The 19,229-nt window shown below is 41.9% G+C and overlaps 1 protein-coding gene across 4 annotated transcripts in view; it reads left to right on the forward strand.

Annotated features, from left to right (window-relative positions):
* LOC129556455 (ATP binding cassette subfamily C member 4 (PEL blood group)) overlaps window positions 1-19,229 on the forward strand; it is a 187,185-nt gene that overhangs the window by 120,480 nt on the left and 47,476 nt on the right. For all 4 annotated transcript variants that reach the window (XM_055426562.2, XM_055426563.2, XM_055426564.2 and 1 more), the window contains one exon: window positions 10,134-10,213. In XM_055426562.2, coding sequence (XP_055282537.2) covers window positions 10,134-10,213 — 80 coding nt within the window. The remainder of the gene's footprint in view (window positions 1-10,133; window positions 10,214-19,229) is intronic.

Below are 19,229 nucleotides of genomic sequence, written 5' to 3' on the forward strand. Positions count from 1 at the left end.
GGGTCTTTTATTCCTGCCCACCAGGCTTCAAGGCTCCTTTCCGTCATTTAAATGAATCCCAGGTCATCCTTCCTTTAATACAAGTTCTTAGATGCTTGCTTCTAGCATATTTTGTGGGATTTCTTCTTCTTTAAACTCCAGGCTCACCCATCCTTGCCTCTCTTGAGCTAATGATATGTCTTCTGTTGTCTTGTTATTCAGTTTATAAGCCGCCTCTGACTCTTTGCTACACGACGGACTGTAGCACGCCAGGCTCCTGCGTCCTCTACGATCGCTCAGAGTTTGCTCAGATTCATGTTCATTTGGTCAGTGACGCTATTATTAACCACCTCATCCTCTGCTGCCCCTTCTCCTTTTGCCCTCAGTCTTTCCCAGCATCAGGGTCTTTTCCAGTGAGTTGGCTCTTCACTTCAGGTGGCCAGAGTATTGGAGCTACAGTGATAGTCCTTTCAGTGAATATTCAGGATTGATTTGCTTTAGGATTGGCTGGGTTGACCTCCTTGCAGTCCAAGGATATATCTACCTTTGCTTTTAATTTCCAGGAGAAACAAGCCCTGGAAGGACAGGGAATGTAAACACTCACTGTCATCTTCCATTTAGATCCACTTTGGATTTATTTTGGTGTCTTCCCCCTTAGCCTTCTGTTCTCAGGCTTTATAACCTCCTTTACCTTCTTTATTTTGTTTCGACTGAGGGCTGAAGAATTGATGCTTTTGAACTGTGGTGTTAAAGACTCTAGAGAGTCCCTTGGACTGCAAGGAGATCCAGCCAGTCCATCCTGAAGGAACTCAGTCCTGAATGAATATTCATTGGAAGGACTGATGTTGGAGCTGAAACTCCAATACTTTGGCCACCTGATGCAAAGAACTGACTCATTTGAAGACACTGATGCTGGGAAAGTTTGAAGGTGGGACGAGAAGGGGACTACAGAGGATGAGATGTTTGGATGGCAACACCAACTCAACGGACATGAGTTTGAGTAAACTCAGAGAGTTGGTGATGGACAGGGAGGCCTGGCGTGCTGCAGTCCATGGGGCTGCAAAGAGTCGGACACGACTGAGCGACTGAACTGACTGACTGACTTTGTTGAGTAAATTGTAGGAGGTTGATTGGGATATCATTCCTCTGTGGCAGCAAGCCTGCATCCCACCCCCCAAAACAGTTGGACAACAGGTCCCTGAAAAGAGGGTGCCCCTCAAAACAGGTCCCTGAAAAGATGGTTTCTTTGTCACTAGTCTGCTCCTTTTTAGCCAACACCTGAAAATTGGATAAAATGCAAACCATGTTTAGATTTATTTACAGTTTTGTTGGGGCTTCCCTTGTGGCTCAGAAGGTAAAGAACCTACCTGCAGTGCAGTGTTCAATCCCTCGGTTGGAAAGATCCTTTGGAGAAGGGAATGGCTGTGCACTCCAGTATTCTTATCTGGAGAATCCCATAAACAGAAGAGCCTGGTGGGCTATAGTCCATAGGGTCGCAAAAGAGTCTAATATGATTGAGCGACTAACACTTTCAGTTTTAACAGTTTGGTTAAAAACCCCTTTTGACAGACTTGGTATAAGAAGTCGCTTTAAGTAGTAAATTAATTTAGGTGGCAAGCACCCTACCTGAATGTTGTTACATGCTGACAGTTTAGATGAATGGATATTATAATCTCAGCACATTTCTGCCCTATGATAATGTGTCTGTTTGCAAGAGTCTACAAACATGGTAATATTTCATCAGTTTGGGGCATAGAATAATAAGAGAGAAAATGGCATAGTTTCTTATTTGTATTTATAGGATGCCGTATGAAGCTGAAAATGCTGCCTGGGAGGTTACATGGCTAAATACACATGAAGAAAGATAAGAAGCCTGCAGACTCTAGGCTCAGAGGGGAAGACAGGGTCCAGATCAGTAGCTGTGAGCTGTATTGGAGGGACATTCTCCATGGTGACCAAATATTTTTTAACCTTCAACTCACCATTTCCTTGAGGAAAGTAGCATATTTTTAATGACTTTATTGATTTGATGATTGGGTTACAATATACTTTATTTAGTGCTGGAACGTTTCTCTCCTGTCAGCACTTTAATACGAATAAATCTACTTTTTTGGCACCACTTTGATAGGCTGTAAAATTGCTTATATTTGCAGGAAAATATGTTTTCCTACGGTATGGTATGGTATGTTTATATGCGACACCTCACAGCCCTATTACAAAGTCATTATCTTCGTAGTTTACATGAGAAATAAGCATGTGCAGGGCTGTTACTGTTGTGTCCTGTTAAAGCAACATAAATAAAAATGTGGGTTTTATGTCTGAGGGATCACAAAAATAGATTTAATAATAAGTCAGATTTTTAATGCTTTAATCACTTATTTTTTGCTAATGTGTTACAACTTTGCAGTTGTGGACTCAGTTATGTATTTTTTGAAATAATAAGCATGCAATATATCCTTCATTCACTGTAATTGTATCCAAGTGAATTTGATATTTTTTATGCAATGAGACCCAGTAAAAGTGCATCTTTATTTTTGTTTGTATCGCTCAATTTATGAGCAGAATTAGAATATATTCTGCTAATAAATTTTACATGAAATTTCTAAAGTTTCTGATGAAAAACAATGTCACGTATATTTATCTTTGGTCTCTTATTATAAATTCAGTCTGGGGGTTTAGATTTTATATATATATATGTGTGTGTGTGTACATATATATATATAAAATCTTTCAAAATAGTGTTTATGAGACTTTACTTCCCCTTCTAAGAATACTATCTAGTACATATTTTGCTATTAAATAAAAATATAATTAATTTTATTCATTCAGTTTCAAAAACTTTTAAAAATTATTTATCGTTTAGTTTTGTTTGCACTGGGCCTTTGTCGCTGCACATGGGCCTTTGTCGCTGCACATGGGCTTCTCTGGTTGCGACACGTGGGCTTGTCATTGAGGGGTCTTGTCTTGTGGAGCACGAACTCTAGGGTATGTGGCCTCAGTAATTGTGCGTGGGCTTCGTTGTTACATAGCATGTGGGATCTTCTCGGACCTGGGATTGAACCCATGTCCCCTGCGTTGACAGGCAGATGCTTAACCATTGGACCACCAGGGAAGTCCCACTTAATTTTTAAAAGCATGATAAAACATTTAATAAAGCCGGCCTAAGAACCCGTCTGTAAAGTGGCAAGTAGAATTTTACAGCACTATAAAATCCCTTTTCACCCCCCTGTCAATTAATTATGAAGGGCAGAAATTATGCCTTTAATAAGTAGCAGCGTTCCTGAAACTATGGAGTGCTTATAGTGCTAGCGCAGGCAAAACCCCTGGCAAACATGGAGCAATATCCGTTTCTTTGATATTTTCTCCATGGGAAGAAAGGGACTTGCAGAAAGGTAGTAGAGTCCACCTAAGAAACCCAGGGAAAGTGAAACTTAAAATGGCTCTCTGACCTTAATGAGTGGTTGTGTTCTGAAGGGACAAGTAATTTAAAGGAAGCAAATTGATAATTTAAAGGAAATGGCATATTTTTCCTGGACAGACAGTTATGTGTAGCCAGGGTTTTTTGTTGTTGCTTTTTGTTTTTTTTTTTATGGTGGGCAGTATGATGCCAAGGGAGAAAAAAAATCATAGTGTGCTTTTGCTTGCTGGAAGGTAGGGTCTCTTAGTCCTTTCCTTGCTTAGAGTGAACAGACATTTTCAGAAAGTGTACAGCTGTCCAGCTTTTTTCCATTGTGAAGAAGGGAGTTGCCTTGCCTTGGTACTGAGCATAGAACCCAAGGAGAACTCACAGATGCCCTGCTGCCCAGGAGCAGCCCAGCACATCCGGAATCATGCAAATTGAGCTGCTTGCTAAGTGAGGAAGGAAAGAATATCATATACAGGCATTTGATGACTTTTTATGGGAGAACAAAAGAGTTTCGATTCTTTCACTTGGAGTTCAGCCTGGCCATTGTGTGGCAGAGGAGGCTTAATGAATCATTGTTTAACTAAGATCCTGCCAACTATTTGACCATTAAATAGCCTGCATGTGTATAGAGTTCTTCTCTGACAGACTCTTATTTGACTGTGATTAATTGGCATTGAATTGGTATTTAATTACCTCCCCAGAAATCTAAGAGCAGTTTGTGTTCTGATTAAGTTATTTGATGTATAAACCTGCCTGGCGCTGGGGAAGTCGGCTCTATCCTTTCTGTGTACCTGTTTCAGTGCTGACGGGCCAACCTTTGGTTGCTCAAAGCCGAGGGACTGTCTCAAAGTATCAAAACGCAATATGGATTGGGATTTCAGTTTTTCTTTTAATGTGGAAAAGTTTTAGTCATAAAATACAGCCTGTAAAGGTTTTCTTTTATGTTGAAGTTCTTTTTAAGATATTCATCGGCTGTGGTAAACATTTTATGCAAATGTATCTGCTTCCTCACTGCATGATGTGTTACTGTGTATGCCCGTGAAATGTCCAGGGGGAGAGATCCCACCCGCTGGACACACCAACAATGAAAGGACTCTGTGACCCCATGGACTGCGGCCTTCCAGGCTCCTTTGTCCATGGGGATTCTCCAGGCTAGAATACTGGAGTGGGATGCTGTGCTTTCCTCCAGGGATCGAACCCAGGTCTCCCTCGTTGCAAGCAGATTCTTTACCATCTGAGCTACCAGGGAAGCCTGATGAAAAGACACTAGGAGCCGATTCTGGTTCAGGTGTCACTGTCCTTAGACAACAGATGATAGCAGAATTAGTGGGAAATGACCATTCTGGGGAATAGAGTTCCAAATATAAGGGGGGCAGGGGTCACAGGAATGAAGAGAGGTATTATAAAATAGTAATATCCCAGAAACCAGCACGTAGGATGATTTTTTTTTTTTTTTTTTGTAAAGTCACTACAGGGATTAGCTGCCCAGAAGAAGTCAAGATGAATGAGGATGGAGGGAAAGATACTGGTTTTAGAAACCAGATGATGTGTGTGAAGAGGGTGGCAGCTGGACTGGAAGAAGGGTTTGTGGGATATTTGAATAGCTCACAATTTAATGTGAGGGATGTTTGACCAAGAGGGAATGTGTCTCCTGTGCTCCCTCCCACCTCCTTTTCTTTATTGGCCTCTACACAACTTGCAGGATCTTAGTTCCCTGAGTAAGGATTGAACCTGTGAACTCTAGGCTGTGAAAGCCGAGAGTTCTATCCAGTAGACTGCCAGAGAATTCCCATCCAAAAACTTTTTATAACTCATAGTACACTCTGTAAAATTATAACTCTTTGAGCAGTGTTTCCACTTCTTACAGCTTTTATCTAATTTTTAAAGGAAGGAATACAGTAATGAAAATGATTTTTCCCTTCCCTTTCTTTTTTAAAAAGAAAATTGAAGTGCAGTCGATGTACTAGTTGTATTAGTTTTAGATGGACAGCAAAGCGATTCAGTTATTCATATATACATATATCCATAGTTTTCCAGATTCTTTTCCATTACAGATTATTACTGGATATCAAATGTACCTCCCTCTGCTATACGGTAGTTGTTTATTTTCTATATAGTATGTATCTGTTAATCCCAAACTCCTAGTCTATCCCTTTTCCCCCTTCCCCCATGGTAACCATAAGGTTATCTTCTATGTCTGTTGGTCTACTTCTTTTTTATAAATAAGTTTACTTGTATAATTCTTTAATCCCCTTGTTTTTGACGGTGTTCTCCGTTTGTATGTTTCATTTTCCTCCCCAACAAAGGCCCATGCTCTCACACTTAATACAACCCAACCACATTTGTGTAACAACCGTTGGGGGTTCCCAGAAATTAAAATGATGCGCTGGAGAGACACTGAGATCAGATTTGGGTGTTGGTTGATCCCAGTCCAGCTCACCTTCAGTCACTTTACCTGTGGTGGATTGTGGGAGGAACCATTGTCTTCAAGTTTAGTCACGTTCGCACACCAAATGTTTTGCTGTCCCATTTCTGAGCACTACAAGTTCTTGTATGCGTATTGGAGAGGGAAGGGTTGATTTTGCATTCCGAATGGCAGCTTCCTGATACTTGCCTTTGCAGAAGTGGGTGCAGAAGTGGGATGTCCCTGCTTAGATGACTTTATGAACAGATCTTTTGACCTTTGTTTCTGCGGGTATACGTTTCCCAGGCAAGACTGCTCCGTGTTTTAACTCCCCAGTTCTCATTCTTGAGGAAGTATGAGATGAAAACTGCATTTTATCCTGAAACATGGTCAAGGTGCAGTGTGCTGGGAAAAAGACGTTGGAGGCAAAGTGGTGTGTTTCTGTGACTGGAGGAGTCCTGTGATGCGTGGTGTCCTGTCCCTTCAGAATTGACATTTCTTAATTGCCTGCACCACCCTGTGGCCACCCCACTTCCTGTGGTTCATGGTTTATATATGTATATATGTATGTATGTAAAAGTTGCTCAGTTGTGTCCGACTCTGCTACCACATGGACTATAGCTTACCAAGCTCCTCTATCCATTGGTTTTTCCAGGCAAGAATACTAGAGTGGGTTGTCATTTCCTCCCAAGGATATCTTCCCGACCCAGGGATCAAACCCTGGTCTCCTGCATTGCAGGCAAACTCTTTACCGTCTAAGCCACCAGGGAAGCCGGGTTCACGGTTTAAGAATCCCCAGAAATCATGAACGCTGTAGGCATTTTCCAGTGGGTATGCTCCATTGTTTTTATCAGACTCAGTGTTTCAGAGCCATGTCGTTTTACTGCCTGTTGCTGTGCATTAGTCTAGTCCTGACCTTCTGTGAGCCACGAGCCAGACTCCTCACATGACATGCATGAGATCCAGGGGTAAAGGAACTAGCCTGATGGAGCTTCCTGACCTCTTTTCTCCCCACCGTGCTTAGGCGATGTAAAAAACATTCTACACTGTAGAAAAACACTTACGGTGACTGCAACAGGTGGTTTCCTGGGGCAATATGTGAGGTGTATCCACTCCTTCAAGGTCAGTGCCCCGCCATAGTTAACATTAGGCGATGGGACTTGCCCTGTGTCACAGAATAGCATGAGGCTTGGAGAGGGTTCTCAAGCCCTGAATTTACTTAATCAATTATGCTTTTCTTAGACTGGTTCATTCATTCTTTCACGCGTTTATTCACTTCTTAATCCAGTCATTGAATCTTCAGTAACTTGTGCAATTTAATTTAGAGGTGGAGATATTAACCATTAATTATGGTTAGCCAGGAGAGAATTCCGAGGAACTCATCTGCATTCAGCAGCCAGTGGAGCATGTATTAGCCAGTCAGAAGAGGCCAGTCTGTCAGGAGACCAGTTTGGCTTTCACCATTCATGCTAGCTTAACACCAGCCCTGCCTGTAATTTTATTGACTCATTCTTTTTTTTTTCAATTTATTTATTTTTAACTGGAGGATAATTGCTTTACAATGTTGTATTCGTTTCCATTATACATCAACATGAATCAGCCATAGGTTCATTCTTACTAGTAGATACTTAATAGAGTTTTTAGATGTGTCTGCTGAAATGGCTCTATGTCGTGGATGTGATGACATGAATTTTCTCAGTCTCTGTAACCCTGGATGCTGTCAGGACTTAATTTCCTCCTGCCTCTAAGCCTAAACTGCCCCTTCTATAAAATGGGGAGAACATCCCTCTCAAGAGTTTTGATGAGATGATTCTTCCGTGGTTTCTGGTACTTTTCGGGGCTCATGTGGTGGTGGTGGTGGTGTTTTAGAAACCAAGCAGGGGTGACCACAAGGCACGACCTCGCGGAAAAATGCCGCCCAAGCTCTGGTGTGTACCGTAGGCCTGCTGATGAGTCTGCGCAGGGTCGGTCTCTGAGGACAGTGGCCGAGACAGAATAGGTCCTCAGCCACCTTCTAGGAGCGCTCAGCCTGTCACTCGCCTGGCTCACTTGTGTAAGTTGGTTCTTCATCCTCTTTGCACCCAGCCTTCTCCGCAGGACATCCTTCTCACAACCATGAGAGCCTTGCTTCCTGCAAAAGAGAAGTTGGGCCTCTTTCTGCCTGAAGGGAATTTTTCAGCGGAGTCCCCAACATTGGACTCCACGCCTGTTCCCACTCAGCACTCTCCTGTCTTAGCACTCCCTAAGGGCATGCCCTTTCCACCCAGGAGGCAAATATTTGCCCCGCTTTTGCCCTTTCTCACCCCTCAGTCCGCACACATGTCATTCCTCCCACCTGGACAAACTGCGCTGTCCATCAGCCCATCGCCTGCCCTCCTCGCCAGCGCTCAGGCTGTGCTTCCGCCGTGAAAAGCTGTTCACCGTCACCTGCTCTGGTGTCACCCGCTGCGGCTTGACTCCGTCGCCGCTGCCTGTCCTCTGCTTGTTCCCAACGTCCCTCTACCTGCTGTGGCGCTTCCTGTGTGTCCCCTCAGCCTGCACAGCAGAAGATGGCAAAGTGCCCCCACAGACACCAAAAAGCTGGCTCAAGTTTTTAAATCCAGATAGCAAACTCTCTTGTTTCCAGATTCTGCCTATGTTAAAAAGTTGTGTTTTTCCAATGAAGAAGTCATAAAATTTAAACTATGTCTTTAACTTTTTTTTTTGATGTGTATATTCCTGAGCTTGGCATTGCTGCTTTGAGACTTTAAATATGACTAGGTGGACCACAAAACGGGTAAATGTGTGGGAAAATTGCCCATCTGATGCTGCTGCTGCTAAGTCACTTCAGTCGTGTCCGACTCTGTGTGACCCCATAGACGGAAGCCCACCAGGCTCCCCTGTCCCTGGGATTCTCCAGGCAAGAACACTGGAGTGGGTTGCCATTTCCTTCTCCAGTGTGTGAAAGTGAAAAGTGAAAGTGAAGTCGCTCAGTCGTGTCCGACCCTTAGCGACCCCACGGACTGCAGCCTACCAGGCTCCTCCATCCATGGGATTTTCTAGGCAAGAGTACTGGAGTGGCTTGCCACTGCCTTCTCCGCATCTGATGCTACTGGTCCTAAAGCAGAACTGACGAGAGCCCATCGAAGTGTGGCCTGGGAAAGAGCAGGAAGGGCCGCTTGAAGGAAGTGCAGACCCTTTAGCTCCCCCAGCACTCCTGAATCAGAGTCTGCATTTTACCAAGTGGGCCCTCCTGCAGCACCCGGTGGACTTTGCCAGGTGACATGCTGTCTCACCATGGTGGTTGGGCACCTGTTAACTCACCCGGCGTTGTGACTTAATTCTTTCACCAGCACGAGCCCATTTAATCCTGAGACTCAGGTTCTAAAGCAGGCATTCATAGACGCTCAGAAAAGTTGTTACTGGGGCCTTACAAAGGTATCACGAAACGACAGTTTCTGGGTCTGGATTTCCTAAGGGGGAAATAGGAAAGTTGAGGCCCAGCCTATGAAGGTCTGACCTGGCCAAGCGCAAAAGCCTACAGCTCCTGGTGTGGGCACACCTGCGCTTCCAGTGAGCCAGGCTCCTTGAGGAGGACAGCGGAGCAGGCTCATCCCGGTAGTGGAAACCCAGCCCCGGCTCATTCACCGTCCAGCTGTGGCTGGTGTGAAGGGCCTTGGGAGAAAGTCACCTGGAACTGAGGTCAGGAAGTGTAGGTAGAGGTCTCTCATCTTACCTACAGGCTGGCTTCCTGGAGTCTTTATTACAAAAGAAATTCAGGGGCATAAAGAAACACACTTCTCTAGAGCTACTATCCCAGAATAGGCTCTGCGTGTGTGTGTGCATGCATACCTCTGTGTGTTTGTCACATCTGGTATACCTCTGAAAGCAACAGCTTATCACCCCAATAGTAAATGCTCAGCTTGAAATTGGAAGAACCCCAAATTTCTGTAAGGTGTTTTTGCACCATCCTGCAGGCTAAAAAATTGAGGACAGGTTGTAATTACTTTTTTTAAAAAAAACAACAGTATCACTTAGCAAAATTAATTCTGGTAGCATAGTTAGTGTAACAATTAGGATTATTAGTTTATGTATTTTGTAATTTACCAAGCTAGCACTTGAATCCTTAAATAGTATGAACAGAAAATGAGGGGAATATTCTGCAATCCTCCAACTCTTCCTGATATTCTCTTTTGGTAATATCGTATTTTTTTCTTCATCACTGACACTGCACTGTCTTATTTCATGTGAATCCCTCATATATTAAATACATATGCATTTAAAATGCTATTTTGTCCATGAATTGTTTCTCTTAAAGGGCTTGCCTGGGGAAATAAGTAATTTCTTTTTGTCCTGTTCTTGCAGGAAGAATTTTAAATCGTTTCTCCAAAGACATTGGGCATATGGATGACTTGCTGCCGCTGACATTTCTTGATTTCATCCAGGTAATGTTTAACAGTCCTGGTAGAGTTCTCCCAGGGAAGAGCAGCGTACCTTTTTCTCAAGGTGTTTTCTCAGGGGCTGAGGGGTGGGTATTTTAGCCTGGTGGTGTGTCCTGTTATCTTAAATGCCGTGTTTGTGAGAGAAAGGTGCGGCTGTGACTGGGAGACTAAGTAAGTTAACCTGAGTAGCTCCTGGGGCAGGAGTGGCCACACAGTCACGTCAAGGTTGGTCTGAAGCAGCGGCATGCAGGGTAGGTGGTTCTCCCTCTGCCTTCCAGGTGTCTGGCGTGGATTCCCTTTACTGTGTGTGCATTTCATAATATAAAAATAATCATCTCTCACGGAAAGATAGCCTAGATTAACTAAATTATGCATTGTATTACCACAAAGGACAAATATTTACTGCACCTTTTTTTTGTATAAAGCCAGGTGTGGTTACTTACAAAGAAAAGATTAGTAATAATAAGGTGAAAATAATACTTTAACAAGGACAATAGAGACCAGTTATGGAAGATACAAAGCCTTTAAAAGCAAGTACCTTTAAGCCAATAATTTGAGTATGGGATCAAAGTCATCTCAGAAAATGTCTTTTTTTTTGTTTGTGTAGGCAGCTTTTCTTTTAACATGTTGATTGCTGTATCTTAAGGTGTCTTTTAAAAAAAAAAAATCCTGTAATCCCACAGAAATACCTTCTCTCCAGCCTTTGTTTTGTCTGTCAACTTGGACGTTCTAAAGAATGGTGTTAGGTCATCTCAGTTCTCATCTGCTTATTCAGTATGGTTGCTCACTGGGATTTTTTTTTCCCTGTTGTTTTTTCCCTGTCTGCTTTTCACTTATTTAGGCTACAGGGACCTTGTCAAGTGTTTATTTTGGATTTATCAAATATATAACATTTATCAAAATCTGTATATTTTCTAAAATCCCACCTGCTGCTGCTTATAATTCCTTTTCACTTTGTCTAAGCGCCAGTTAACATGATCCCATTTTAAGGCCAGGAAGGAGAGAAATGTTGTGGTGAGGATGTGCAATTATGGCTTGATGCTGATGCTCCCAATTCCCCAGTTTTATTTCAGTGTTCAAATGCTCTCTAAGTCAAAACTTAGGCTCTCTTCAGGAGCCATTGCTATAAAAGGAGTCCAAAATACTAAATTAAGTTAGCTGTCAGAAAAGTCAGTACTTAGTCTGAAATTATTCTAGGCATTCCTGTAAGTCACAAACAATGTGTCAGTGAATATCTGGCTGTAAAGGTGTAGCCTATGGAAGAAAGCTTCTACTGTCAACCAATGTGAAGTAGGCTGTGATTTAGAGGCAAAGTAGTTTTTGCTGCAAAGATGTCTGATTCTGCTCCCCACCCTGACCCCCACCACTGCTTTTGCAAACTTATATGTTTGAGTCCTACCAGGCTACAGAATTTATTCTCAGAAGCACTTTTTCACCAAAAGAGTCCCGTGTTGTGAGGGTGATTCTTAATTACTTTGAGAAGATTTTGTGGAAGGTTCTGTGTCTTTGCTCCTGCTAGCCGGGCCAAGGTTGGGTTTCCAGAGCCAATTGGCCCACTGTGTGCTTTGCACATGGTTAATTAGTCCTCCTGATGATAATCCACCACATATATTTGTATGACTTAGAGGGCAACAGGGATAGATGCTGCCTGCTCTCAGTGTATAACACTGTCCGTAGTGTGAGGAGAAAGTTCTAGTCTTCCCATTCTTCTTTGTAATCTGAGAGACAAGGGTCTCACTTAATCTTGATGGAACACACCATTGTTAAATACCAGTAGTCCCAATTAGCTGCTTTCTCGAATCTAACAGCAATGGTAAATCTCTGTATTATTGTCTCCAAGAAAGGAGTTTTTGTATAAAAGATGACTCAGTTATCAATTATGATAAAGATCTGTTGTCACTTGTTTTGTTTGCAGGTGTCTTTAATAAGGCTGCAATAATCCCTTCAGGAAGAAATATTTTCTCCTTTTAAAAATAGTATTAGCTAAATATAAAAGCCCTGATCCCTGCCATTGTTGTTGATTCTGTGAGGGACATTTCCCAACATTCATTGTTTAAATGGTTGTCAGGAGGAATCAGGTGAAACTTAATAAACAATGCGGTAACTGGTTCATCGTACTTTGTGTGCCGAAGCCTTTCTCCAGAGGATTTGCATTCGATGAGTGGGCTTTTGACGAGGTATCACTGGGATCATTTTGAAGTATTTGGGCCTGTTGCTGTATTAGCAAGAGGAGATTTTTATTAAAGCCAGAAAAATGGAGTTAACCTGACCTCAATGAAAGTTCAACAAAAATAAAAATGTAAATTGATTTTTTTTTTTTTTTAAGTTGAGTTGGACTCTGTAATGATGAAAAGAACTCTGTGGTGTGATCTGGGACTCTTAATGGAATCATGTAAACTTAAAATAAACACTATTATGGTAAGCACATAGAATGAAAACTAATTTTCCAAATCAAATACATTATATTCAATTCATTTTCCCCAATCAACCAAATGTTTAAAACCTGTTAGTTATAACAGCAATCTTCTGGAAATTAATTAGAAGCCTATTAGCTCTGCTAGCTGAGCCGAATGAAGAGGGTTGCTCGTTACATTTCTAAATAGGCTCCTGAATTAAAGGAAGGTCAAAATGACAGTCAGCTTGACTCACCTTATGACTTAAGAAGTTGATCTAGTTTTTTTTTCTCCCCCCTAAGGAATTGTTTGATATTTTTGAATGGACATTTTATCCACTTTGACTTATCCTCAGTATTATCTCAGTGTCCAGTAACATCCTCTCAAGTGCATGGGAATCTGAAATGCAAGGTCTCTTGTCTGGCCCATCAGCTTGTCTAAAGAGTTTTGTCATCCCCTTTCTTAACTGAGATTGAAAATTTCCTGTCAGCCTTTGATTTTTATGTCCTTAGCAAAACCTGCTGCCGACCTCAGGAGAAGCTGGGTTTTAATACCTCTCATCGGATTTTTAGGGTAAGGATCTTAGTGACTAGCAGCTGCTCCAGTGCTCAGGGAAGCTCACACAACGCCAGTCCTCTTAAACCCATCAGCTGAGTTTAGAAAAGGTTGGGAATTTCCATATCAAGAAGTTAACCTTGGTTTTATCTTGTGGTCCTTCCTGATCTACATGTCATCTGTGATCCTTGAGCCAGAAAGAACTTGGCAGGATGTATAGCAAGAAATAGAATGCAAATCAAAATTCAAAGCTAAGATAGCTTCCCACTTTTGAAATATTCAAACCAACACTGACATGTTTAACATTTGTTTCTTACTGATAAGCATGTGATAATACCTTACAGGAGAATTAAAATCAAATAGATACAGAAATAATGTAATTACATTTATCCATGGGAACTTTTTAATCCAGAGTGTGTGTGCTTCATCACTTTCTCTGTAAGACAGTGACAAGTTTTGCTGGTCTTGTAAGTAAGAGTTCAGAAAATGGAACTATTGGGTTGGAGCATAATTGAGTCTGCTGCTGGGGGAGCCTGGTGGGCTTCGGTTTATGGGGTCACACAGAGTCGGACACGACTGAAGTGACTTAGCAGCAGCAGCAGCAGCTGGTGAATTGGGGAAAGGAAACAGAGTAGCATCCTCATCATGGTAATTCTCCAGCGAGGAAGTCAGAAGTCAGATTTTATCGTTCATTTCACTAACAAAGTGACTAAGATGAGAACATGCTATTTAAAGTGTGAACCAGTTTGCTGGGCAGATAGAAACTATTTCCTTAACTTTGTCCCTTGGACCCTTCAACACATGATTTGAATTTGTGTGAATTTATGGGTTTTGGTTTATTTTTTGTTTCATTTGTAGTTTTAGTGAGTGATCCGTATCCATGCTGATGAGTGACACAGCTCATTTTGAAATGAGTGTGCTTCACAACTGTATGGCATTCCCACGAGAATTCCAGAGGAACCGTGGGGTAATGTGTGTGATTCGGGGACCTGAGTTGACATAGGCATGGAACAAGAGTGAATGAGCAGAAACCAATTTTTGGCTGCCAAGGCCTTCTGGAAGGGAAGGCCAGAAGTGAGGGAAGCTTTGGATGTATCATAGGAAATAAATAATTTATACAAAATGACAACAGTCTGCAGGTTACCTCAGGGTTGCCGTGGGTTTATCAGATAAGTTAGCCAGTGGCTGGCAGCACAAATCTGGTTTATCAAGGTGTTGTTGAAACTCGTTTGTTTGTTTGCTTTTTCAAAAATCATAACAACTTTGAATGCTAACAGTATTTTTAAAAACCAAGTCATTTATCAAGCCAGAACTTGGTGTTCTTCCCTCATTAAAACTAAATATCTCACATGTGAGAGAATTCAACATGGGAGGAATTCTTTGAAGAAGGGTTTGACTTTCAAAATATACTGAATTTGAATAAATACAAACAAACAAAATACTGGTTCATTAAAATTCACATTCACATATGACTGGTTCATTAAAATTCACATTCACATATGACTGATATTTTTGATGGCACAACATAAATACAAGCAACATAAATATAGCCACTCATTTTCTTAACAGTGATTAATTAATAATGGTATATATATACATAATATTTACAATGTTTCTGTAGTATTTAATTTTAGATTTTAATTTTATTTAGGATTAAATAATTCTTAGTGGTTAATCATTCCAATAATGGTTAATCATTCCAATAATACAATGTTATAATGTTATAATATAATGTTATATTTATAACATTTGATGGGCAGTTATATTCTTCAGTTTGCACTGAACAGTGTTGGTATTGTTCTGTTTGCAACTAGATATATAATAATGGAAAACATTGAAGTTTCTTTCATAAAATGAGTTCTTCCTATTACATATCTGATGTGAAAAATTGCAATTCTTTCAACATATTTCTTTCCTACAGCATATCTTCCACTTTGGTTCATTTTCAGCAATCTTTCATTGGACTTCTATGTGCTAGGGATGTGGGATGGAAAAGGAAAGCCTCTGTCTTCACTCACGGAGTGTGTTCCATGTGGTAGGTGCAGGCAGGGCTTGGAATGTGGAGGAAGTGAGGTGAAAGTCACTCAGTCGTTTCTGACCGTTTGCGACCCCATGGACTATACAGTCTATGGAACTCTCCAGGCCAGAATACTGGAATGGGTAGCCTTTCCCTTCTCCAGGGAATCTTCGCAACCTTGGGATCAAACCCATTTCTCCCGCATTGCAGGCGGATTCTTTGCCAGCTGAGCGATGGAGGTAAATGAAACTAATTTCTGTCTTCCTTCCATGGTGAGACAGTCATCAAGTACAGTACTGTTTGATGCATTACTGTGAGAGTGTACTGTTTAGGAGAATGGATAAGGCTTTATTAACGTGTGAGACATATGTGATTTCCACACTCAGATCTTCCTTGATGTTTTTGGAGCTCCAGGTGGAGGTATCACCTGTGCTTAATTGGAAGTAACACAGAAACCTGGAATGAGCGTGACGCCTGTGTATCTGTCACTGAGCAGATAGTCGCTGAGTCTATGAAGGACAAGTTTTCCCAGAGAGAGTGAATGATTTTCAGGGCTGAACCTCAGAAGCTTATGGAAGTATTGATGGGGTGGGGATTGGGGTTGTGCTGGGTGATATATTCCTCTTTCCCTTCAACAAACAAGGATTAGAGTTGAGGCTTTGAGGTACAAAGCCCTCCCCTCATGAGTCTTCTCCAGCCCCTCAAGGGGAGGGCGCCCTCCAGGAATTATCACTTGCAGAAGGAAGTCCTGGAAGGCAAACCAGATGTGGGGGCTGGAGGCAGTACCTTGTCCTGGGTCAGGAGGTGGCTGGAGCTTCAAGGAGGTGACCTTTAATCCCAGATGAGACCCCTGTGGATGGTGGGGTTGGAGGTGTGGCTAGAAGCCAACTGCCCAATGGGAAGAGTCTTTTTTCTTTTAGTCACCAGCTCAGAGTAGTATGCCAAGGGGTGTGAAGTGGGTTATTCAGTTTTCTTTTTAAAGGATGTAGTTAGTGCCAAGTCTCTTCAAGCTCATTTTTGATGATTCTGCTCATCCTTGGGTATATTTGGTAAACCTTGAAAGATACTTGATAATTTTCATTTTTATTAGTTCTAAAGTATTTATTCTATATACTTTTTCTTGTCTTATTCCATCTCACTCCGTAAAGAGAATTTAGTTACTATTTTTGTAATTATATGAAAGACCTGCTTTGTTTTATTTCTTTGTTTCTTGTGTCTTTGCCTCTTGAACACTGTGTTGAATAGATTAACCTGCCCACAATTCTCTAAGACTCACAGACACCTTTGTTTTTTCCCTTCATATGCCCGAATGTTTGCTTATTTAGGAATCAAGTTTACTTTCTTCAGTGAAATACAGACTAATATAGAAGGGTGTTAGAATTTCATAGATGATAGTACTTATCTGAACTGTTAAATTGTGAATTCCAAGTGCAAGAGTTGTATGTCTGGCAAGTTCGATACTCTGAGTGGTCTTAATAAAGGCTTTGCTTGAATAGAAAATATTTTAATGAGATAGCAGATGCGTGGGAGTGAGGGATGAATTGGAGAAGTAAAGGAGAATTCTGTGCTGAGAGTTTCACAATTGTCGTAGACTTTCTCAATGACGCATTACAGATGGGACTTATACAGAGAAACCTGTCATCCATACATGTTGATAAATTACACCAAAACATTAAGATTCTGGATTACTTTCCTGTTCGCCAGCTATTTAGATTGCTGCAGTTAAGGGAGCATCTTAGGAAACCCTGCCTGGGGAGTTGGGAATGGCTTCCAGAACCTCATTTAGGGATGCAGGAGGCACAAACGGCAGGGAACCTAGGAAAGTGTAGGATATTGGTGGGGCCGGCATAGCGTAAAGAGTTGGATTGTGAAGTTGGAGATGAGTCGTTGGAGGAGATGAAGATGGAGGAGCCCAGCGGGGGTCAGAACATAGGATGACTTGTGTCGTCAGCACAGGAATTTGGTTTGGAATGTTGGTAGAATGTTGGAGTTTTGACAAGGCAGGGAAGACAGGAAGAGACACTTGGTTTGTCCAGGTTCATCTTTGGAACAGCCAGATCGTGATATCAGGTGTGGCTAAAGAAAACCCTCCATTCTTAATCAGGATTCTACGCTGCAATACAGTCCCTCAGGTGATGGCAGTGTTATCCTCATATCCTAACAGAGGGCAGTCCCAGGTTTGTGCCCTGCTCGTTCGATTCTTCAGTTACCTGTCCTGTGAAATTGCAGTTACTGTCTGTTCATTACAAAGGAAGAGGGAGTCAGCATGAAAAAACTCAGTTGCCGAAGTCTGTTTAGTGTGATTCTGATGATGTGCGAACCCAGAAAATGTTGTTTTGCAGAGTTCTTCAATCTCTAGGAAAAACTTGATGTTTTCATGGTCTGAGGGTATATTGAATCATATACAGATTTTATGCTAACTGGTAATCATTCAAGATGCCAAGTGCTGGAGTGGGGAACCCCACAGCCTGCCTTTCCAGTCTTGAATCCTAGGTCTCTCCCTTTGTCCCAAAAAGCTGTACTTTTCCTTTTCCATAAAATAGAGATAATATGACCAATTTCAGAAAATTTGTTTGGTAGACATAATGGAGTAACATTGGTGTAACATCTAATTACATGTTAAATGGTAAATAATGGCTAGTTTGTTTTCTAAAATGCCACATATATTTTTAATTAGGAAAAATAATCCAATAATGCATTATGTTGCTCTGAAGTAATTGTCACAGTTTCCAGGCCCATGTGTATCACCATGTGAATGTGTATCACAGTGTTTCTAGCTTTGTAATCCCTGAAGACTTTAATGGATTTTTAAACATTTTGGTTGCACTCTGAAGCCTGTGGGATCTTAATGCCCTGATCAGGAATCAAACCCATACCTCCTGCTTTGGAATCGAGGAATCTTAACCACTAGACCAGCAAAGTGAAAGGTAGTGTTAATTGCTCAGTCGTGTCCAATTCTTTGTGATCCCTTAGATTGTGTCCCCTCTCAGGTTCCTCTGTCCATGGAATTCTCCAGGCAAGAATACAGGAGTGGATAGCCATTCCCTTCTGCAGGTCATCTTCCTGACCCAGGGAATGAACCCAGGTCTCTTGCATGGCAGGCAGGTTCTTTACTGTCTGAGCCACTAGGAAAGCCCCACTGGACTACCAGAAAATTCCCTAATGGACACTTTCTAATGTAAGCTCATTGGGTTGGACAGTGGGGAATAGAGCTAAATATTTCCATAGAATTTCTGAAGCTTCAAGATCTCAGGTAACATGTAGTAAGGAATCTCAGTTATTCCTGAACTCTTTCCATTAAAGACCTGGGTTCGATCCCTGGGTTGGGAAGATCCCCTGGAGAAGGGAAAGGCTTCCTACTCCAGTATTCTGGCCTGGAGAATTCCATGGACTATATAGTCTATGGGGTCGCAAAGAGTCAGGAATGACTGAGCGACTTTCATACACACTCACTTCCATTAAAAGGATGGAACACACACACACTTTCAAGAAGTCCTCCAATAGCAAAATATGTGGAAATGACCAGTAAGAATTTATGCATATTAATAAAGCTTAAATTTATGCAGACTAAGAAATTGGGGGACTGCTCTGAGTATGCAAACTTGCATGTAGCAAAATGCTGTAATTTATTGAGGAAAGCTGGATTGCCAAACCTGTCGTCCTCACACTCCTGATTCTCTCCCTGCTGCTCCCGCGCACCCCCCCGCCCCCCGCAAGAAAACCCCACAACAACAGCTTGGCTGGGCTCAAATAACTGACTCTTCACGTCCTTTCATGGACACAAAGGGCTTATCCTGAGGCCTCTTGAGCCACCAATGCCGGCCATGGTGAGACCACCAGGGACCTTGTCATTCCCTCCTCAGCACACACACAACGCACTGACTGCAGTTTTATGAAGTGAAAATGCCCGAGAAAAAGAAAAAGTGAAGGAGGTGTCCTCAGTCATTTCTTTCCAGAGAGGGAAGCGCAGAACAGGCTACTGCATCTGGATATTGAGAACAAAGCCTGAGACTCAGCATAATAGGCTGGGTCACTTGCTTTTATAAAAGCAAAG

Source organism: Moschus berezovskii, chromosome 13 (assembly GCF_049115385.1).
Source record: "Moschus berezovskii isolate FMDL1 chromosome 13, NW_MosBer_1.0, whole genome shotgun sequence".
Lineage (NCBI taxonomy): Eukaryota > Metazoa > Chordata > Mammalia > Artiodactyla > Moschidae > Moschus > Moschus berezovskii.